Genomic DNA, 23,976 nt, shown 5'->3' on the forward strand with positions numbered 1-23,976 from the left:
AACAGATTAAATATTAAAATCCAAAATTTGAAGTTTCAAAAACATTTCTATTGGTGGGCACATTGTTTTCTTCAAATCATTTCAGTTCTCATTTAGAATGTGGTACTTATCATTTGTCTTCATCCTGGCCATGTCCTCTCTTCCTTTCAACATCATAGTTCCCCACCTCCCCATTTAAACATATCACAACTTTAAAAAGGTTTTTTTTAAACTCATGAATAGGAAGTTAATGCCATTGGCTAGCCAAATATTTAATGCCCATGCCTAATTGCCTTGGTGGTGGTGGTGGTGGTGGTTGGGGGGGGGGGGGGCGGGGGGGGGGGAGGCGGGAAGGAGCTACCTTCTGTCTTACTGCAGAACTAAAATCCCTCATACTTACAATTTATTCCAGCGATCGCTGCTGCACCTCCCAAAGATCTTGACAGAGTGCGATCACAAGAATGAACAAATACTCAAGCAAAGGTTTAACTAATGGTTTATAGAGGTTTACCATAACAGAACAAAATAAATTTAACTAAACCAAGTATCCCAGTGTGCTGCTAAGTTTATACACAATAAAAGTTCAGCAGGTCTGGCAGCAGCTGTGGAGAGAAATCAGACTTAACGTTTCAGGTCCGGTGACCCTTCATCAGAAGGCATGGTTTTAAGTTTACCCTGCTTCAAGTTTTTGTAGAATCCCTAGTCTACAACAGGCTATTCAGCCCATCGAGTCTACACTGACCCTCTAAAGAACCCCCCCTTACACACAAAAAAGTGTGTCTGCTCAGAAACAAACCCTGAGACAGAGAGGGAGGGAGAGCAAGGAAAAAGGAAACTTCAGAAAACTCTGAGCTGCAGAGAGACATTTGATTCAATTTACCCAATAATCAATTATCCGAACAAAATAGTGCCCACCCATCTCATTTGGATAATCGATGTTCCTCTGTAAACAGTCATCCAAAGCTGGAATTGAATCCAGGTCCCTGGCACTGTGAAGCAGCAGTGCTAATCACTGAGCCACTGTTCCGCCCTATTCAAAGAAACAGAAGAATTCCTGAATGTGGACAAGAGAAATACATATTGTAGACAGGTAAATATGGAGAATCTCCCATTCACTTTAATAATGAAGGACCACATTTTTTGAGAAGGTCACTAAAAAGGTAGATTTGGGGTTTGTTTTTAAATGCATGATATTTATATCATGTCTTCTGAAAGACCATGATCCTTTCCAAAATACAGCAAACTGGCATCTATGGCTCCAGAAGTGTGCCAATTGATTCAATATTTGATCAAAAGGTTTATGTAATCAATGTAAAAACACACTAAACAATAGAAATGTAATGTGTGCGTGTACATAGTTACATTTAGTGTACAGCACAAATCACAAAATGTAATGCAACCTTGTCTTTAGCAAAAAAAACTTACCAGACAGCCTTCTCACTCCCATGCTCAACTGACTACTGGACATCACAAAGGTTGTGATAATAGCAAACTTCTGGTATTTAAAGGTACATAATTTTTGCTAGTTTAATTAAAAGTACTGATACATAAGGTGCCAGTCAAAACAAAAAAGTTTGTTGTACATCAGAATCAATACATGGCATTCTTATTGCACAGGTACAAACAAAAATCTAGAAAGGTAACTGAATTTCATTGTGTGTGTCATGGATTTGGAACTCAATGGGAGGAAGAGATGTTTCATTCGTACAGAACTTCGACTCTTTAAAGAGCCCTTTAACACTACTATATTCAATTTTGGGCATCATATCTTGAAAGCGACATTAGTCTTAAATTAGGTATAGCACAGGTGTCAGAGAATGCTGCCATGGCTTAAAGGGCCACAGTAAAAGAAGTTACATTCCCTTGAGATTGTGCCTCTGACTTATTAAAATGTTAAATGTACATAAATTGTTTGGTGTGGGTGGGTGGGTGGAGTCAGACATTAACATTTGTTAATTTATGATGGTTTGAAAACATTCCTGCTAATATGCTCATTTTTCTTCAATTAGTCAAATATTTATATTCAGAAACCGAACACTCCGGTATTTGTAGAGCTTTGCTTTCTTTTCAGGTGACTATACTGGCCCATCCAAGCATGCTTTAAATTTAATTTTGACTTCAACATGTGACATATTTGCTGCATAGTTTCCAGTGACAAGAAAAACACTGATTCTTAACATCATCGATAAAAAGACTACAATGGACATAACTATTAGAACTTACATGCTCTCAAACCTGCTTAATTGCAACTACTTTCACAAGGTAATAATGGGTACCTCCTGAAGTGGAAAGCAAGACAAATCAAGGCCATTTGCTGCACAGCAACATGTTTGCCCAAATGTGCTATAAAAATACATTTTTCCTTCTTCATTCAAGTTATGGAGAACTTGGTTTTCTTTTAAAATCTATCCTTTTCCAAGTCAAAACCCAAACAAATCACTTTTTTGGACCTTATGAGCTAATGCAAAGAAACAGCACAGTTTGTGTGTGACTAGCTTATGATTACACAACACTAGGTTATAGTCCAACAAGTTTGATTGAAAGCACTAGCTTTCGGAGTACTGCTCCTTTACCAGGTGGTTATGCCACCCACCTTCTTTACGTAGCCCAGAATTCCAACTACATTTTTAACCACACTGAACTATCCTGCCACCTTCAACTATTTGTAACATTAATTCCCAGGTGTCTCAACACTAGGCTGCTTTAAAATTATATTTTATTTTCATTGCCTCTCCTTGTTCTTCTGTTTGAAATACATCATCTTGTATACTCTGCATTAAGCTTTATCAGCCACATGTCAAACCATTTCACCAATTTCTCCAAGCCTGCCTTAAATTTACAATCTCCCTCAGTTTACAACATTTGAAAATTTAAATTTAAAAATCAAATTGCATACTTTGAAAGTATGCACTTTATAATGCAGTCCAGGTTAGTAATAAAAACAAGCAGTCTACACAACACCCTATAAAAGGAACTTAAGTACAAAGGAACCTCGATTATTTAAACACCAATAATCCGAAAATCAGATTATCCGAAGCAGACCTCAAGGTGCCAATGAAAATATTACATCAAAGACTTGTTTCCAACAGTGATCACGTCTTTTGTTTACAGTGATTAAACAGACACCATCTCCAAATGACTGACCTCCCTCTCCCTACACTTTTCCTGGAGTTCTACACAGGGGTGTGCCCTAAACCCCCATTTCCCTACATAAACTCTCTAACATTGCCCTGTACAGGGCAAAGGTAGAACCTGTCAAAACGTTGTATGTGGGGCTGGGACTGCGGCTGCGGTGTGTGTGCATGTGCTATTTGGAGATTTACCCCACAAAGGCAACTGCAACAGTCTTGTTGTTGGTGCCCAGTCCAGCTGCCTCAAAGAGGGGGTGGTGTTGGACAGGCAGGATGTTGTTGGGGGCAGGGGCAGTGTTGAACAGGGTTGGGTGCGCGCGTGTGTGGGGAACAGGATTGGGGTGAGTAGGGGGCAGTGTTGGATAGAATTGGGGTGGGGTGGGGTGTGGTGTTGGATGGGGTTGAGGGAGGGCAGACTGTTGTTGGGGGCAGGGGCAGTGTTGGACAGGGTTGGGAGGCAGGATGTTGATGGGGGCAGTATTGGAGGGGTTTGGGGGCGGAAAGTTGGTGGGAGTGGTGTTGGGGGGGGGGGGTGAAGAGGGATGTGTTGGACAGGGAGGCAGGGTTGGGAGGGGCGGGGCCTCGCGCGCTGTGTGCTGCTGCAGGCTCCTGAACGAGGAGCAGACTGTGCTGCTGCAGGCTCCTGAACGAGGAGCAGACTTTTAAAACTCTGAGCCCTAAAAGAAAGGCATTTAAATCGATTAATAGAACGAAATAGTGCCCCACCCATCACATTTGGATAATCGAGATTCCCCTGTATTATACTTTTATCAAGTTTAACTAGAATGAAAAAGGAGGGAGATTATCCATGGTATTAAATGGATATGCTACAAGTTATGCACTCAGACTATAGGGCGAGGGACCAATCACTCACTGTACAAGAAAGGGTTTTTGATGCAAATGTTTTAATCCCATTAACACAAGATTAAAAAATTGAAGCAGGCCATTTCAGATATGGTCAATAATTTAATTTTAAAATCTTGAAATTAGGTTAAAACAAATGTCAAAGATTTTTTGGCATTTTGTAACTAACAATTAGAATGATCAGTGAAAACTACTCTTTTATACCAGAGAAGCTTCATCACAGTTTCATAAGTAAATTATCCCTATTTCTTCTCAAAGTACTGCAGATGTTGAAAATCTGAAGGTAAAGAAGTGGACAAACTCAGCAATCTGTAGAGAGAAAAACAAATTTAATGTTGACTCAAATGTCTTCTTTAGAACAGAAGCAAAGCACTATTTCATTCAAGGGTTGAAGAATTCAAGCTTTAAACTTATAGCTGAAAATTCAATGCCACAATGCACAATTTATTTGCATCAAATGTTTGCTGGAAGGTTATCAACCTGAATTATCTATTTCTCTGCAAATGACCTGAATATTTTCCAGTATCACCTGTAATTTCTTTTCCAATTTCTAACATCTAAAGTACTTTGAAGTGTTGAGTACTTCATTTTGTGTACTGTTTCAATGCTGCTAACTATTGATGGATTTCTGCCAGCAATTAGTCATTAATGAGCAAGATTGTCCAGGTGGGAAATCTGTGCATACATCCAATGTTTATGTTGGAATTTAAATGACAGAGATCAAAGTGGAGAGGAGGATAATTGCTTGCCTGATGGAATAATTTTGATGGGTGACAAATTACTAAGACAAGAGTCCTTTTCTGCTTGTACGAAATGCAAGATAGACTTGGTGTTTTAAAAAAAGCTGGGACAATATGCAATCCCCTCATAATTGTAGTTGCTTTCATTAGTAAGGCACTTTGGCACCACAAAAACAGCACAGACCTAAAAGGATTAACAACATGCCGAGTGTACAACTCTCTGGGCATTTCCTATCCAAAAATATTTTTATTGTCAAAAGAAATGCTCAATTTTCATAAAAGCTGAGAAATTTTCAAGATTACAGCAATTACCTGAACTGAGGCTCCTTCAACTTTACGCACCGCTTTAGAATCAAACAGAACATGTCTGCCTCTCCTTTCACAATCCTGGTATACAATCAGTCGAATTTGGTTCGCTTCAAACTCCACAGGTGTCCAGCTGTAAAAAAGTACAAAGAGGAAGATTTAAATGTAGCTTTCTATGCATCTACATCAGTTAAGCTAGGGGGAGGGAAGAAGTGATGAGACAAGTTCGAAATTACCCATAGAAAATTTTGATGTGCAATTGTATGGCATAGACTATAAAGATGACCAATTAATGACGAGTAATTGCCAAGCTGTGTTGAAATTTTATATCAGGCAGGTTGGTCAAGACAAAGCCTGGATAAGTGAACCAGAAAATGGATCTCATTTAAAACAAAAACAATTGATGGAGAAACTCAAGTCTGTTGGTATTTGGAGACATGGCGCATGGTACAAGACAGAATGGGGACTGAGAGACTGATTAGTGGAGGCACAGGTCAAACTGAAGGTGAAAAAAGTTAGATAAAAACGGGTTGGTTGATTCTAAGCCAAAAAAGGAAAACAGCTGATCATGGGAACAAAAAGGTGAAAATGGGTGGCTGTATTGAAAGCAAGCCATGACAGGTTATGAGTGGATAGGCTGGCAACTGATGTCGACTACAAACTCACCTGACTCCCACAGTTACTGGACAATATCCTCTCACACACTGATTCCTGCAAGGAATCCATCCCATTCTCCCAGTTTGTCTTCATTATTTCTATCCTAATGATGCCATCTTCCACTGGGGTCAGGCACACAAGTGTCCACTTTACCCTCAACTAAGGAACCCCCACCATAGTTGATAAGGCACTTAGCTGTATCTGAGCTATTTCCTGTACTTCTATCTGAACCTTTCTCACCCTCCCACAACACTGATAGGGTCCCCTTCATCCCCAATTGCCACCCCAGCATCCACATTCAAAAAGATCATATTGTCATTTCTACCACCTCCAGCAGGATGTCACCAGATGCATTCCCCTCAACGTCTTCACTGGCATTTCACAGGGACTGTTCCAACTGGGACACCATGATGCATTCCACCTCCAATACCAACAATACAATGGGGTTCCACAGGGATCACTGCTGGGATTGCAATTATTTACAATATTTATGAATGACTTGAAAGACAGAATCAAGTACACTAACCAAAAGTTACAGACAACAAAAAGATGGAAAATCAATTTGCAAGGGGGATTATAAACAATGGAGAGAAATATTTATAGGAAAAATAAAAATGGACAAAAGTTGGCAAATGGAGAACAATTTTGGGAAAATGCGAGATTTGTTCATGTGAGGGGAGAACAAAAGGAGCAGATTAAACAAACGGAAAACAACTACAGAAAGCTGCAAACCAAAGACAGTGGTATTCGTGCACGAAACAAAACTAGCTCACAGAACTATCAGACAGTCAGGAAAACTATTAGAATTTTGGCTCTTACTTAAAGCAGATTGGAGTATAAAAATAGGAGGTCTTCCTGCAACTGTACAAGATGCTGGTGAGACCATATCTAGAGTTCAGAGGAAGGGTTCCCAGTCCCGAAACCTTAACTCGGATTTTTCTTCCTAGATGCTGTCAGACCTGCTGAGCTTTTCCAGCAACTTCTGTTTTTGTTTCTGGAGTACTGAGTGTAGGTTTGGTCCCCTTAAGAAAATATTTCACTGGAAACAGTTTGCAAAAGGGTCAGCAGGATGACACCTGGTATGGAAGGATTGTCAAATGAGTAAAGACTAAACAGATTGAGACTCTGCCTCTCACTCTTTTAAATTTCAATGAGCAATGTAGGACCAGAAGGCACAATCTCAATGAAAAGTGTGCCAATTTAAGATGGAATGAAAAGGAATTTCTTCTGAGGGTTAAGTGTGTTTGAAACTCCTTGCCGAACAGAGCTCTGGGGAGAGAACCCGCGCATATATTTAAGGGTGTGTGTGTGTGTGTGTGTGAGAGTGTGAGTGTGTGAGAGTGTGAGTGTGTGAGAGAGAGAGAGAGAGAGACAGAGAGAGAGAGAGAGAGAGAGAGAGAGAGAGAGAGAGAGAGAGAGAGAGAGAGAGAGAGAGAGAGAGACTCAAAATCAGGGGAAGTGATGAGTTGGTGGTACTATTTTTTGGATTAGTGGTGCTGGGAGAGCACAACAGTTCAAGCAGCATCCGAGGAGCAGCAAAATCGACGTTTCGGGCAAAAGCCCTTCATCAGGAATAAAGGCAGAGAGCCAGAAGCGTGGAGAGATAAGCTAGAGGAGGGTGGGTGTGGGGAGAAAGTAGCATAGAGTACAATAGATGAGTGGGGGAAGGGATGAAGGTGATAGGTCAGGGAGGAGGGTGGAGTGGATAGGTGGAAAAGAAGATAGGCAGGTAGGACAAGTCATGGGGACAGTAACTGAGCTGGAAGTTTGAAACTAGGATGAGGTGGGGGAAGGGGAAATGAGGAAACTGTTGAAGTCCACATTGATGCCCTGGGGTTGAAGTGTTCCGAGGCGGAAGATGAGGCGTTCTTCCTCCAGGCGTCTGGTGGCGAGGGAGCGGCAGTGAAGGAGGCCCAGGACCTCCATGTCCTCGGCAGAGTGGGAGGGGGAATTGAAATGTTGGGCCATCGGGCGGGGTGGTTGATTGGCGCGGGTGTCCAATAGATGAGTGCATTCCTCCACCCCCACTCGCCTACTGTACTCCATGCTACTTTCTCCCCACCCCTATCCTCCTCTCAAATCTCTCCACCCTTCAGGCACGTTGCCTGTATGCTTGATAACCCTCACCTCAAAACCAATGGGTTAATTGCAATTAATTGAAATAAAGAGATGGGGTTGAAGGAGGAAAAGCTGGAAGGGGTGGGGGTTGTTTCTGATCACTATCCAATAATGGTTGGTAATGTTTTTGGTTGTTGGACAGGAACTTAGCACTAGTAATCCCAACTCAAAAAAAATCTCAGGAGGCACATTGTACTAGCTCGCATGTGAAGGATGGCCACTGGATGGAAGTACCCGAGAATGCTGTACTTCAGATTGAGTTACTAACTTAAGAATGTGAAAAAAATTTACAAGCACATCCAGCAAAACTTTTACATTGCAGCCAGTGTATCTGCATGTATTGACCAATTTCACAATTGTTTCACAAACTGGAAAATCATTGCGATAAAACAAACGTTCAACTTTAAAAACTGTTTTAAAACCTGCAATCATCTCTATGACAATATCTAGCACGTTTTGAATTTCTTCAAAAGCCCACTGAGCAAAGCTGAATAGATGGGATAGACGGTGATTACTTACTAGCTTGGTTACAGAAAATTCACCTAAATGCTAAAATGGGACTAAACTACATAATTCAATTACTTTATTAAAAATATTTTCTGTGGTACAGCACTATTGTACCACAATTGATTGTGAATAGGAATCCAAAACAAACAAAATACTTCTGTAGTGCTCCTAATCAAGCACTTAACTAGTTAAAATCAGTGTTCAGTACAGCACTATTGTCATGAGCTAGTAGCTAATCACAGCATCACATGCTGCTTTCTGTATGGTTTCTCCAGACATGCTCTTTGTGACTCGCCCAACAAGATTGTTCAAACATTGCCTACAATAGCTTCTAACTGCTGTCATGAGAGTAGATGTCATCTGATAGCTTTTAGCAACCATGCTTATCTCAGCAGGGCACACAAAAACTTGCTAGAAAAAAAAACTGTACAGCACCAAACATGAATCTAACAAAATGGATTATAGAGAATAATCTCTTCAAATAAAATCAACACTATTATTTTCAAAAAGTGCTTTTTGCTAAAATGAAGATAAAAATAGCATTTGCCCATTTGTTGGGTCACATTTGGCAAGAGGCTCAGACCACTTGTACTGTTTATATCTTGAATTTCACATTCCAGATCTTCAGAAAAAAATAGCATAGACTTGATGATAAAACCAAAATAAAAGCTTTACTTATGACACTTCTTGCCATAAACTACTCCAACTACAGTTCGCTCCAGGTACTTAAGAGGGATGCAGTACTCAGTTGCTCAAAACCAAAAGTTTAGATCAACATGAGCTCATTAATTACTGCAATTAGCCATTCTTGGGTCAGAACAGGCATTTTTTTAAAAAATCCCAAAACTTCACAACGTAGAAAGGTGGTTTACAGAAGATTTAACAATGTGAATGTTCAAGAGCTATTTAGAAAGTCAGTTGTTGCTAACCAGGTTTAAGGAGCAATTTGAAAAGTTAGAATACCTAGGGAGGGAGGGAAGGGTGTGTGTGTGTGTGTGTGTGTGTGTGTGTGTGTGTGTGTGTGTGTACACACAGAATGCTTCCTCTTATAGAGGATAGAAAATGTACAGCACAGAACAGGCCCTTTGGCCCACAATGTTGTGCAGAGGTTTAATCCTAACGTAAGATTAGTAACTTAACTTACTGCTATCCATGTGCATGTCCAGCAGTCGCTTAAAATATCCCTAATGACTCTGCTTCCATCACCACAGCTGGCAACACATTCCATGCATTCACAATTCTCTGACGTCTCCTTTATACCTTCCTCCGACTATCTTCAAACTATGACTCCTTGTACCAGTCAAGCCTGCCCTGGGGAAAAGGACTCTGGCTATTGACTCTACCTATTCCACTCATTATCTTGTATACCTCGATCAGGTATACCTCTTTCTCCTTCTCTCCAGAGAGAGAAAGTCTGAGCTTTTTCAGCCACTCTTCATAAGGCAAGCCCTCCAGTCCAGGCAGCATCTTGGAAAACCTTCTTTGCACCCTCTCCAAAGCCTCTGTCTCTTTCCTATAGTAGGGCGACCAGAACTGGACACAATATTCCAAGTGTGGTCTCACCAGGGACTTGTAGAGCTGTAGCAAAATGTCATGGCTCTTAAACTCGATCCCCCTGTTAAATGAAAGCCAAAAACGCCATATGCTTTCTTAATAACCCTATCCACTTGGGTGGCAATTTTGATGGATCTATGTACTTGCACACCCAGATCCCTTTGTTCCTCCACAGTGCTAAGAATCCTGTCTTTAATCCTATATTCAGCATTCGAGTTCGACCTTCCAAAATGCATCACTTTGCATTTATCCAGGTTGAACTCCATCTGCCATTTCTCAGCCCATCTCTGCATCCTGTATGTTGTGCTGCAGCCTGCGGTAGCCCTCTATACTATTGATGACACCTCGAGCCTTTGTGTCATCTATTGTCTATTGTCTATTGTCATCTGCAAACTTACTAACCTATTCCTCAACCTCATCAAAGTCATTTATAAAAACTACAAAGAACAGAGGCCCAAGAACAGAGCCGTGCGAGACCCCACTTAAAACTGACCTCCAGGCAGAATACTTTCCATCTACAACCACTCTCTGCCTTCTGTCAGCCAGCCAATTCTGAATCCAGATAGCCAAATCTCCCTGTATCCCATATTTCCTGACTTTATGAATGAGCCTACCATGGGGAACCTCATCAAACGCCTTGCTCAAATCCATATACACCACATCTACTGCTCAATCTTCAACAACCTGTCTTGACACCTCCTTGAAGAACTAAGATTTTTTGAGGCATGACCTCTGAGATCTGACACCTGTCCTGGCTCGTAGCCGAGCACCAAATCCAAAGCAGAGTACAAAGCCATGCTGACTGCCTTAATCACTGCTTTGCCAAATTGTCATAAATCCTATCCCTCCAGCCAAAACTTTGTTGATCACAGGCGTAAGACTGACAGGCCTGTAATTGCCAGGAATTTCCCTATTACCCTTCTTGAAAAGAGGAACAACATTCACCTCCTTCCAATCCTCCAGTGGAGAGCAAGAGCAAAATATCCTCACCAACAGTTTAGCAACCTCCTTTCTCGCTTCCTGGAGCAGGCTAGGATAAATCTGGTCTGGCCCTGGGGACTTATCAATCTTAAATGTTTTCCAAAATTTCCAGCACATCAACTTCTTCAATCTTGATCTGATCAAGACTGTATCCCAGCTTCTCAAAAGTTCTCATTTACAAGCTCCCTTTCCTTGGTGAAAACAGAAGCCAAAAACAAACTCATTTAGGGCTTCCCCTATCTGCTCAGGCTCCATGCACAAGTTCCCTCTGCTATCTCTGATCGGCCCTACTTCCTCCCTGATCATTCTCTTATTCCTCAGATATGAGTAAAATGCCTTTGGGTTCTCCCTAATCCTCTTGCTAAGCCTTTTTCGTGCCCCCTCCTGGCTCTCCTCAGTCCATTTCTAGCAAGCCTGTAATCCTCTAAAGCTATGCGAGATCCTTGCTTCCTTCACCTTACGTAAGCTTCCTTCTTCCTTTTGACGAGAAGCTCCTCATCATCCAAGGTTCCCCCTTACCCCTTCTTACCTGTCTCAGAGGAGTAAATGCGTGCATCACTCGCAACAATTGCTCCTTAAATAGTCTCCACATGTCTACTGTGCCCTTTCTGTGGAACAATTGCTCCCAGTCTGTACTTCCCAACTCTTGTCTGGTAGCGTCATAATTTTCTTTTCCGCAATTAAATATCTTCCCTCGGTAACTGCTCTTTTCACTCTCGAATGCGATGCTAAATGTGAGGCAGTTGTGATCACTTTCACCAAAGTGCTCTTCCACCGTGAGATTTGACACCTGTCCTGGCTCGTTGCCAAGCACCAAATCCAAAATGGCCTCTCCCCTCGGTCGGTCGGTCTACTTATTGAGTAAGGAAACTCTCCTGAGCACACCTGACAAAAAAGTGGCTCCATCCAAACCATCTGCACTTAGGAGATTCCAGTCGATATTGGGAAAGTTGAAATCGCCCATAACAACCACCCTGACACTTCTGCATTTTTCCAGAATCTGCCAGTCTAGGAGTTCTTCAATCTCTCTACTGCTATTAGGTGGTCTGTAGAAAACCCCTAATGCGGTGGCTGTTCTCTTGCTGTTCGTAATTTCCACCCAAACTGACTCAGATAAACTTTCCTTAACAACCTTAGTTTCTGTAGCTGTTATGCACTCTGATTAGCAATGCTATACCCCCTCTTTTTCCATCCTCCCTGTTCTTTTTAAACATTCTAAACACTGGAACATCAAGCAATCATTCCTGCCCCTGTGAAACCCACGTCTCCATTATGACCACATTGTAGCCCCAAGTAACGATCCATGCTCTAAGTTCGTCACTCTTATTTCGGACACTCCTTGCATTAAAGCAGACACATTTTAACCGATCCCTTTGTTTCATCGCGTGAGAAACCTCCCTGATAGATTCAACGCATCCTGTCACTGCCCCATCTGCAACGGACTCCCTCTCGGACATGTGGCACTGATTCCCACCCCCGTCAAACTAGTTTAAACCCTCCCGAATCACACGAGCTAATCTCCCACCCAGGACATTTGAGCCCCTCCAGTTCAGGTGCAACCCATCCTTAGTGTACAGATCCCACCTTCCCCAGAAGGTATCCCAATGGTCAAGGTATCTGAAGCCCTCCCTCCTGCACCAGCCTCACAGCCACGTGTTAAGCTGCATTCGCTGACTGTTCCTCACCATCTCGTGGCACTGGTAGCAAACCAGAGATCACTACTCCACTCGTCCTGCTCTTCAGCTTCCAACCTAACACTCTGTAGTAGTCACTTTTCAGATCCTCAATCCTTTTCCTAGCTATATCACTGGTGCCAATACGTACCACGATTTCTGGCTGCTCACCCTCCACCTTCAGAATCTTATAAACCCGACTGGCGACATCACAGACCCTGGCACCAGGGAGGCAACATACCATCCGGGAGTCCCATTCCTGACCACAAAAAAAAACTGCAAGCAAATGCAGTGGAGGAATTGGTAGAAACGGATGGAGTACTTCCAGGGATACTGGATGGGAGATGGTGTAAGACAGGTCGTTAAGAAATCGTTAAGATTTTGCAGTAAGCGTCTGTCTGGAGATGGAAATGGAGAGGTCAAGAAAGGGGAAAGGAGGTGTCGAGATAGACCAAGGGAATTTGGGGAATTTGAGGATGAACTGGTCCAGTTCAGCTAGAGTGCAGGACGCTGTGCCAATGCAGTTATCGATGTAACAGCAGAAAAGTTGGGGCACAGTGCCTGTATAGGTACTGAAGAAGGACTCTTTGACGTGCCAACAAAGAGGCAGGCAGAGCTGAGGCCATCTGGGTGCCCATGGCTACCCCCTGGATTTGGGGGAATTGGGAGGAGTTAAAGGAAAAAAAAACTTAAAAAGGGGAGGACCAGTTTGGCAAGGCAGAGAAGGGTATTGGTGGAGGGGTACTGCAAAAGGTCCATTGGAAAGGAAGCAGCGGAGAACCTGGAGGCCATCCTTGTGGGGTATGGGCATATATAAAGACTACATGTCCAAAGTGAAGATAAAGTGCTGGCGGCCGGGCAGCTGGAAGTTACTAAAGAGATGGAGGATGTGGTTGATGTTGTGGATGTAGGTGGGAAGTGCCTGAACCAAGGGGGAGAAGATGGAGAAAAGGTAGGACGAGAAGAATTTGGTGAGGCAGGAGCATGCTGAGAATGGGTACACCAACCCCCTCATCTCCATCAAGAGCCCCAAACAGTCCTTCCAGCTGAAACAGATTCAACTCCCTCACTTCCAACCTAGTTGAGAACAAAGTGTGTTACAGAGCAGTACAGGCCCATCAGCCCTCAATGTTGCGCTAACTTGTGAAACCAACCTGAAGCCCATCTAGCTTACATTATTCCATTCTTGTCCATATGCCTAAGGGCATTTAAATGGTCATTGCAAAGTTGGCAATATACTACTGTGAGGAAGTGGATACTGCAGATGCTGGAGATTAAATCTCTTCTGAGCCCTTTCCAAAGCTTCCACATCCTTCCTATAATGTGGTGTCCAGAACTGTACACTACTCCAACTGTGGCCGTATCAGAGTTTTGTATAGTTTCAGCATGACCATGTGGCTCTGAAACTCAAATCTCTCTTCTAATAAATGTTAATACGCCTTCTTAACAACCCTATCAACCTGGGAGGCAATTTTCAGGGATGTACATGGGTACAGATCTCTCTGCTCATCCACACGACCAAGAATCTTACCATTAGCCCAGTACTCTTTATTCCTGTGCTCCTTCCCAAGTGAATCACCTCACACGTTTTCGTATTAAACTCCATTTGCCACCTCTCAGCCCAACTCTGCAGCTTATCTATGTCCCTCTGTAACCCAAAACATCCTTCTGCACTATCCACAACTCTGACCTAAGCGTCATCCTTCTACACCAACATCCAGGTCATTTTTATAAATGACCAACAGCAGTGGCCCCCAAACACATCCTTGCAGAACACCTTTAGTAAATAAACATTTCTCATCCACCACCAGTCTTCTTTCAGCTAGCCAATTTCTGATTCAAACCGCTAAATCACCCTCAATCCCATGCCTTCATGTGTTGTTCAATAGCCTACTGTGGGGAACCTTATCAAATGCCTTACTGAAATCCTTATACAGATGAACCACTTTACCCTCATCCACCTGTTTGGTCACCTTCTCAAAAGGACTCAATAAAAGGATAAAAGAGGCAAGACCTACCCTTCACAAAACTGTGTTGACAATCCCTTATCAACTTATTCCTTTCTAGATTATAAATCCTCTCTCATAACCTTTTCCAATACTTTACCCACAACCGAAGGAAGGCTCACTGGTCTATAATTACCAGGGTTGTCTGTTCTCCACTTCTTGAGCAAGGGGACATTTGCTATCCTTCAGTCTTCTGGCACTATTCCTACAGACAATGACTACAAAGATCAATGCCAAGGGCTCTGCAATCTCCTCCCTGGCTTCCCAGAGAATCCTAGGATAAATCCCATTCGGCCCAGGAGACTTATCTATTTTTGCACTTTCCAGAATTGCTAACTTCTTCTCCTTGTGCATCTCAATCCCATCTATTCTAGTTACCTGTATTTCCATATTCTTAGATAACATTGTCTTTTTCCAGTGTGAACACTGATGAAAAATATTCATTTAGTGCTTCATCTATCTCCGCAGACTTCACACACAACTTCCCACTACAATCCTTGATTAGTTCCAATCTTTCTCTATTCGTTCTTTTATTATTAATACACCTATAGAAAGCCTTAGGATTTTCCTTGATCCAATCTGCCATGTCCCCTCCTGTCTAATGGTTCTCTTCAGGTCTTTCCATGCTAACATGTTATTCTCAAGCACCCTAACTGAGCTTTCAATCTCATCATAACAGAAGCCTTCTTTTGCGTCTTGACAAGAGATTCAACTTCATTAGTAAGCCACGGTTCCCTCGCTCAACCACTTCCTGTCGGGTGCATATTTATCAAGGACACAGTAACCATTCCTTGAATAAGCTCCACATTTCAACTATGTTCATCCCCTGCAGTTTCTTTCACCATCCAATGCAACCTAAATCTTGCCTAATCGCATGAGAATTACATTGCTCCCAGCTATAACTCCTGCCCTGTGGCATACACAGAGGAACCTTGATTATCTGAAATCGGATGATTGGAAGGAGATCTCGTAGTCCCAATAGAAACATTACATCAAGGATGTGTTTCCAACAGTGATCGCGTCTTTTGTTTACAGTGATTAAACAGGCACCATCTCCAAATGACTGACTGCCCGCCCGCTCCCTCCCTCCCTCCCTCTCCCCGGAGGGGTACCCCACAGGGGTATACCCTAAACCCCCTTCCCCACATAATCTTTCCAACATTGCTCTGTACAGGGCAAAACGTGGAACCTGTCAAAACAAAAGGTGGCAGCAGCCTTGTTGCTGGTGTCCAGTCCAGCTGCCGGGGAGGGGGGTGTAGCAGTGTTGCAAGGAGGAGGGGTGGTATTGGGGGCAGGGCCTCGTACAGTGTTCTGAACAGGGAGCAGACTTTAAAAAACTCAGCCCCAGAAGAAAAGGTATTTAAATCAATTAACCGAACAAATCGATTATCCAAATGAAATAGTGCCTGCCCATCATGTTCGGATAAATCGAGGCTCCCCTGTACCTATCCCTTTCCATTGCTAAAGTAAACATAACTGAATTGTGGTCACTACAGAATCTAAATGAAGCCTCACCCCTTGTTAGCTTGCCTACGTACTACGTCAGGACAACCAATCTATAGGTACTCAAACTATAGTATTCCCAGTCAATATTTAGAAAGTTAAAGACCCCATAACAATTACCCTTTCACACTCACTCCCATTGAGAATCATCTTTGCTATCATTTCCTCTACATCTCTGGAACCAGAGGCCTATAGAAAACTCCCAACCGGATAACCTCTCCTTTCTGGTTTCAAACTTAAGCCCATACTACATCAGTAGATGAGTCCTCAAACATTCTTTCTGCCACTGTTGTCGTCCCATCCACCCCACTGCCCCCTTAGTCGAAGCAAAACGCTCAGAGACAGAGACATAGTTATTCTGGGCCCTGGAGGGAGACAGAACAATCGCTCATGTGCACAGAGACATGAGTTCACAGTCTTCGCTGGAACAGGAGCTTCCCAGTGAACTATATAGTCATTTTAGTGGGAGGAGCACCCAGATAAGGCAACATACATATTAATTGGGGTGACTGTTAAAATCAACAAGTATCAATAGCAGAGACCAAGCCTTTTACCTGTTGTACAAAAGGATGTTCTTAACCTTGTTAATTGGATTCACATAATGGATACTTTTCGCGCTTGTTAGCTGACCTTTCATACTGAATGCTTCCAATATTGTTAAATGGCTCTACATAATGAATGCCTTTCCACCTTGTTAACCCATTACCCTTGCCTCCAGCAGCCCATTGTTAACTGTAAGTTCTTATCTCATCTGAATCATACTCAGCTGAACCTTCTGTTTCACAAAACTCCGAGCTTAACTCTTTCCCTGCCTGCTTATACCTGATACACATTCTCACCATAATATTGGGCTCGATTAAGAATGTTACACTTCCCCCTCTTTATCGTCATCTCTGTTTGTACTGAAACATCTTAATCCTGGAACCTGCAACATCCATTCCTATCTCTGCTCTATCCAGGTCTCTGAAATGGCCACAACATCAAAATCCCCAGCACCAATCCATGCTGCAAGCTCACCCACCTTATTCTGGATGCTCCAGTTGTTGCCTAATACCGTCAAAATTGACCTTTCTCCAACTTAGAGCTTCAACTTTTAGATCTGGTCTTTCATTTTCCATCACTATTTTAAATCTAATAGAATTATGGTCGCTGGCCCCAAATTGCTCTCCAACTGACATCTCAGTCACCTGCCCTGCCTTATTTCCCAAGAGTAGGTCAGGTTTTGCACCTTCTCTAGTAGGTACATCCACATACTGAATCAGAACATGTTCTTGTACACACTTAACAAATCCAAACCCCTTAACACTATGGCAGTCCCAGTCAATGTTTGGAAAATTACAATCCCCTACCATAACCACCTTATTATCCTTACAGACAGCTGAGATCTCCTTACAAGTTTGCTCCTCAATTTCCCTCTGACTATTAGGGGGTCTATAATACAATCCTAATAAAAGGTGATCTTCCCTTTCTTATTTCTCAGTTCTACCCAAATAACTTCCCTGGATATATTTCCAGGAATATCCTCCATCAGCACAGCTGTAATGCTATCCCTTATCAAAACGCCACTCCCCCTCTTTTCTGTCCTTCCTGTAGCATATGTATCCTGGAACATTAAGCTGCCAGTCCTGCCCATCCCTAAGCCAGGTTTCTGTAATTGCGTTTAGTATCTCCCCCATTTTCTGTGGCTCCACACAAAGGCCACCTTGCTGATCTTTGAAGAGCCCTATTTTCTCCCTAGTTACCCTTTTGTCCTTAACGTATTTGTAAAAACTCTTTGGATTCTCCTTAATTCTATTTGCCAAAGCTCATGTCCCCTTTTTGCCCTCCTGATTTCCCTCTTAAAAGTATACTCCTACTGCCTTTATACCCGAAGGATTCACTTGATCTTATCCTGTCTATACCTGACATATGCTTCCTTAACCAAACCCTCAATTTCTTTAGTCATCCAGCATTCCCGATACATACCAGCCTTCTCTTTCACCCTAACAGGAGTATACTTTCTCTGGATTCAAATTCGCTCATTTCTGAAGGCTCCCCATGGTGACACCTTGCAAAATGTCACTATTTCAGAGGAGGAATCTTGAAATGGGGAAAGGTGGATAAATCCCCAGGACCTGATCAGGTGAACCCGGGAAGCTAGAGAAGTGATTGCTGGGCCTCTTGCTGAGAAATTTGTATCATCGATAGTCACAGGTGAGGTACTGGAAGACTGGAGGTAGGCCAATGAGGAACCACTATTTAAGAAGGGTGGAAAGGACAAGCCAGGGAGCCTGACTTCTGTGGCGGGCAAGTTGTTGGAGGGAATCCTGAGGGACAGGATTTACATGTATTTGAAAAGGCAAGGACTGATTAGTGATAGTCAGCATGGCTTGGTGCGTGGGAAATCATGTCTCACAAACTTGATTGAGTTTTTTGAAGGAGGGAACAAAGAGGATTGATGAGGGCCAAGTGGTAGAAATGACCTATGTGGGCTTCAGTTAGGCATTCGACTGGGTTCCCCATGGGAGACTGGTTAGCAAGGTTAGATCTCATGGAATACAGGGAGAACTAGCCATTTGGATACAGAACTGGCTCAAAAAGGTAGAAGACAGAAGATGATGGTGGAGGGTTGTTTTTCAGACTGGAGGCCTGTGACCAGTGGAATGTCACAAGGATCGGTGCTGGGTCCTCTACTTTTTGTCATTTACATAAATGATTTGGATCTGAGCACAAGATGTATAGTTAGTAAGTTTGCAGCTGACACCAAAATTGGTGGTGTAGTGGACAGCGAAGAGGGTTACACCAGATTACAACAGGATCTTGATCAGATGGGCCAATGAGCTGAGAAGTGGCAGATGGAGTTTAATGCAGATAAATGCGAGGTGCTGCATTTTGGGAAAGCAAATCTTAGCAGAACTTATACACTTAAAGGAAAGGTCCATGTTGCGGCTGTACAGGACATTGGTTAGGCCACTGTTGGAAATATTGCATGCAATTCTGGTCTCCTTCCTATTAGAAAGATGTTGCGAAACTTGAAAGGGTTCAGAAAAGATTTACAAGGGTGTTGCCAGGGTTGGAGGATTTGAACTATAGGGAGAAGCCCAACAGGCTGGGGCTGTTTCCCCTGGAGCGGAGGCTGAGGGGTGACCTTATAGAGGTTTACGAAATCATGAGGAGCACAGATAGGATAAATAGAGAAAGTCTTTTCCCTTGAGTAGGGGAATCCAGAACTAGAGGGCATAGGTTTAGGGTGAGAGGGGAAGATATAAGAGAGACCTTAGGGGCAACTTTTTCACGTAGGTGGTGGTACATGTACGGAATGAACTGCCAGAGGAAATGGTGGAGGCTGGTACAATTGCAACATTTAAGAGGCATTTGGATGGGTATATGAATAGGAAGGGTTTGGAGGGATATGGGCCGGGTGCTGGCAGGTGGGACTAGATTGGGTTGGGATATCGGGTCGGATTGGACGGGTTGGACCGAAGGGTCTGTTTCCATGCTGTATATCTCTGATTCTATTTCTACTGTATAGAACTGATACAGTAAAAGCTTGACAGGTGTTCCTCCAGGACAGAGGGTGCTACATGGGCAGCACAAATCGCATATGCCATGAAGTGCATAAGTGCAAAACTTGCAAGTTACAGTGTAATAGAAGAATGATAAATAGATATATTTCTAGCATCAATTCAAAGTCATGCAAAAAATTTCAGATGGGAAAAAAAAAGAGAGCCCAATCATTTTGTGTTAAGGAGCCTGATGGCTTGGGGGAAAAGAAACTGTTGCACAGTCCTGCCTTGAGAGAGACCAAATGCTCTGGTATCTTCTACAAGATGGCAGGAGGGAGAAGAGTTTAAGTGAGGGATGTGTGGGGTCTTCCATAATGCTTTTAGCCTTTTGGATGCAACATAATGGTGTAAATGTCTGTAATGGGGTGGGGGTGGTGGAAATGAGACCCTAATGATTACGTTCTCAGCTGTTCTCACTCTTCGTTGTAGGGTCTTACGATCAGAGGTGGTACCAATCCCGAATCAGACAGTGATGCAGCCGCTCAGGGCACTTGGATGTGGTGAGGATAGGAGGTGGGCTTTCTTCAGCCTGCACAGAAAAGAGACACGTTGCGGGGCTTTCTTGGCTATGGAGCTGGTATTGAGGGGCCAGCTGAAATTCACCACCAGGGGTACACCAAGAAATTTGGTGCTCTTCACTATCTCCATGGGGGAGCTGATGTCCAGCCAAGAATGGTGGCTCTGTACCCACCTGAAGTCAACAACCATTTCTTTTGTCTTGTCCACATTCAAAGACAGGTTGCTGGCTCTGCACCAGTACATTAGCTGCTGCACCTCCTCTCTGCTTACTGACTCGTTTATGCTAATGAGACACACTACACACAGTCATATCAGCAGCAAACTGGATATGATTTGAGCTGTGCATCACTGCACAGTTGTGTGTCAGCAGGGTGAACAGTAGTGGACTGAGCACACAGGGAGGCCTCCCATGCTCAGCGTGATAATATTGGAGATACTGTTCCCAATCCAACTGACTGAGGTCTCTCAGTCAGGAATTCCAGGATCCAATTACAAAAGGGAGGTTTTTGGGCCACAGACTCTGCTTTCCAAATCAGGTGGAGGAATGATAGTGTTAAATGCAGAACTGAAGATGTCGATGAACAGTAATCTGACATAGGTGACCTTCTTCTCCAGGTAGATGAGACACAGATGGAGGGTTATGGAAATGGCGTCTACTACTGATCAGTTGAGTCAATACACCAACTGCAGGATGTCCAGTGAAAGGGGGGCTGCAGAGGCTTATGCCTCATCACAAGCCTCTCAAAGCATTTTGTGATGATTGGTGTAAGGACAACAGAGCAGTAGTCATCGAGACAGGGCACTGAAGACTTCTTTGGCACAGAGATAATGGTAGCAGCCTTGAAGCACATTGGAATTATGGTCAGCTCGGGGAGATTTTGAAGATGCCCGTGAGAACATCTGCCAGTATGAGAGAGCATCCTCTGAGCACTCTGCCAGCGATGTGATTTGGCCCAACAGCCTTACGTGACTGGACTCTATAGGGTTTTCCTCACATCATCCCTGCTAAGACACAGTACCTGGTCATTGGGAGGGGGTTGGACTTCCTCACTGCCACTTAAATTTCATACCTCAAACCGTACATAGAAGTTGTTCAACTCATCCAGGAGGGAGACATCACCGGTAAAGCAGGAAATGCTGTTGAGATTGGTAATGGCCTGGATGCCCTTCCACATGCTCTGCATAATTGCTGCTGTCCTGAAAGTGGCTGTGTATTCTGTGCATACGAACTCTTTGCCTGCTGGCCCGGATCAGGTTGGCCCTCGCGCTGGCCACCTTGTCATCTGGTCCGAAGGCGGAATCACGGGTCCTCAGCAGCATGTGCTCACACATCTTTGCAGTCATCCATGGCTTCTGGTGGAGGTGAGAAGTAATGGTCTTGGATACAGTGACATCGCCAATGCACTTGCTAACATAGAAAATCACCAACATGGTTTACTCCTCTAAATTGATGGAATCAGCATTGGTTGCTGCCTCCCTGAACACATGCCATTGCACTCAAAATGGCTCCTGCCAGCCAGGTTTTAACTTGCTTCAGAACTGTTTGACATGTCTGACAAGCAGTCTGTATACTGGGATATAGCATATCAGATGTGGTCTGAGAAGCTGAGGTGCAGCCAGGCTCTGCTTCATATGCATTGGGAAATGTTTGTGTAAACCAGATCCAGTGTGTTCTCCCCTCTCATGGCAAGTCCACATAGAACAATACAGCGCAGAACAGGCCCTTCGGCCCTTGATGGTGCGCCAACCTGTGAACTAATCTTAGCTCATCCCCCTGAACTATCGCATCATTATCCATGTGCTTATCCAAGGATTGTTTAAGTCTAATGTTGCTGAGTTAACTACATTCGCAGATAAGGAATTCCACACCCTTACCATTGAGTAAAGAACCTGCCTCTGACACCTGTCTTAGGCACATCACCCCTCAATTTGTAGCTGTAGCTATGGCCCCTCATACAAGCGGACGTCATCATCATAGGAAAAAGACTTTCACTGTCTACCCTACCTAATCCTCTGATCATCTTGTAGGTCTCTATCAAATCCCTTCTTTCCAATGAAAACAGACCCAAGTCTCTCAGCCTTTCCTCATAACACCTTCCCTCCAAACCAGGCAACATCCTAGTAAATCTCCTCTGCACCTTTTCCAATGCTTCCACACCCTTCCTGCAATGAGACAACCAGAACTGTACACAATATTCCAAGTGTGGCCACACTAGCGTTTTGTGTAGATGCCAATGGAACTTGGGAAGCACAGTCTTGAGATACGCATTAGTTGAAATCTCCAGCAACAATAAACAGACCGTCAGGATGGGCGTCCTGCAGTTCACTAATAGGACAAAACGTTGGGAGTACAAACTAACAGCAACAATAGCATCTAGCTGATTCTCAGAATTCATAATTACATCTGGCCAGTTTTGGGCACTGGCTGGACCCATCCACGCATGTCACAGTTGACACAAACAGGATAAAAAAAGATAGTTCTGAAGTGAAAACCAAGTGGTAATCCTGAGGCCCACACTAATGCTCTGGTGACATTGCTTTGAAGCTCATATGGAAATAAGAAAGCAGTTCTAAATGGGATATTTATGACAGTAGTAGCATAGAGCAGACAGGAAGTAAAAATGTGCAGGAACAGAGTTTTTTTTCTCAGTGGCAGCCACTGATCATTGGGGTAATGCAGGGATCAGTACTAAGGCCCCACTGCTCACGAGTTATATGAATGATGTAGATGAGGCAACTAAATGTATATTTTGAAGTTTGCTGATGACAAAGCTGGCTAGGAGAGGTGAACCGTGAGAAGGATGCAGAGATGCTTCAGTGTGATTTAGACAAGTTGAACGAGTGGACAAATCCAAAAAGGCAGATGAAATAGAATGTGGATAAGTGGGAGGTTATCGCTTTGGTAGCAATTATAGGAAGACAGATTATCTGAATGGCAATACACTGATAAGGGGATGCAAGACAACCAAAGTGTTTTGGAAACCAGTTGCTGGAAACATGCAGGTGCAGCAGTGAAGGCAGCAAATAGTACATTTGCTTTCCTAGTGAGAGAATTTGAATACAGGGGCAATTACCGTAATTGTAAAGGGCCTTGGTAAGACCACAACTGGAATAATGTGTGCAGTTTTGCTCTCATTACCTGAAGCAGCATATTCTGGTTACTGAAAGAGAGCAAAAACTTCCCAGAGTTATTCCTAGGATGGTAGGACTAATGAGAGAAGAGAGAATGGGTCAGTTATGGCTAAATTCTTCTAAATTTCAGTGAATTGGGGGGGTGGGCGCGACAAGAGAAGAGGAGGTGGATTTTATAGAAACCTAAAGGTCTGGAAAAGGTAATGCAGAAGGATACTCCTAATGACCAGGGAGTCCAGAACCAGGGGGAGGGTCAGTCTAGGTATATGGCGTTGGGCCATTTAGGACTGAGTGAGGAGAAATTTCTTAACCCATTGGGGAAAATGGTGGCATTTCATTCATGAAAACACTCAATGTCTTGGCTTTGATCACTTTCTAAAATGGGGGAGTCGGGTAGTTCTTAGGACTAAAGGAATCAAAGAGTATCGGAGGAGAAAGTGGAAACATGATGCTGAGTCAGTATGATCATGGATAATCATCTAATGTAGAAAGTAACTACAGAGCAGGTATCAAGGCGGAAATGACCTACTTCTGCTATTATCTATATCGAAAAAAAAAGATTCAACTCACGAATCAGTGTGCAAAAATATCCATTTTGTCACAATACTATTGTTTTCCAGAATGTCACATCTTTTTCCAAGAAGCCTGAACATTGAACGTTGCTTCTCAGCCTCTCAATTGCTGGGCAGAAACATGTACCAAAATAAATCTAATTTTACATAACTGGATAAGTCATGGTATTTATAGGAACACATTCACAA

At 43.2% G+C, this 23,976-nt stretch overlaps 1 protein-coding gene across 5 annotated transcripts in view; it reads right to left on the reverse strand.

Moving 5' to 3' along the window:
- The window catches only part of LOC140485756 (folliculin-interacting protein 2-like), a 132,122-nt gene that overhangs the window by 69,735 nt on the left and 38,411 nt on the right, over positions 1-23,976 (reverse strand). For 4 of the 5 annotated variants that reach the window (XR_011962428.1, XM_072584257.1, XM_072584255.1 and 1 more), the window contains exon 2: positions 5,027-5,153. Coding sequence is in view for 3 of the 5 variants with exons in the window: in XM_072584255.1 (XP_072440356.1) it covers positions 5,027-5,153 (127 nt within the window). In the remaining 2 variants the exon portion in view is untranslated. Of the gene's footprint in view, positions 1-5,026; positions 5,154-21,153; positions 21,251-23,976 lie in introns of those variants that run through there. The other variant, XM_072584256.1, reaches the window with a different exon arrangement.

The sequence above is a fragment of the Chiloscyllium punctatum genome, chromosome 14 (genome assembly GCF_047496795.1).
Source record: "Chiloscyllium punctatum isolate Juve2018m chromosome 14, sChiPun1.3, whole genome shotgun sequence".
Classification (NCBI taxonomy): Eukaryota; Metazoa; Chordata; class Chondrichthyes; order Orectolobiformes; family Hemiscylliidae; genus Chiloscyllium; species Chiloscyllium punctatum.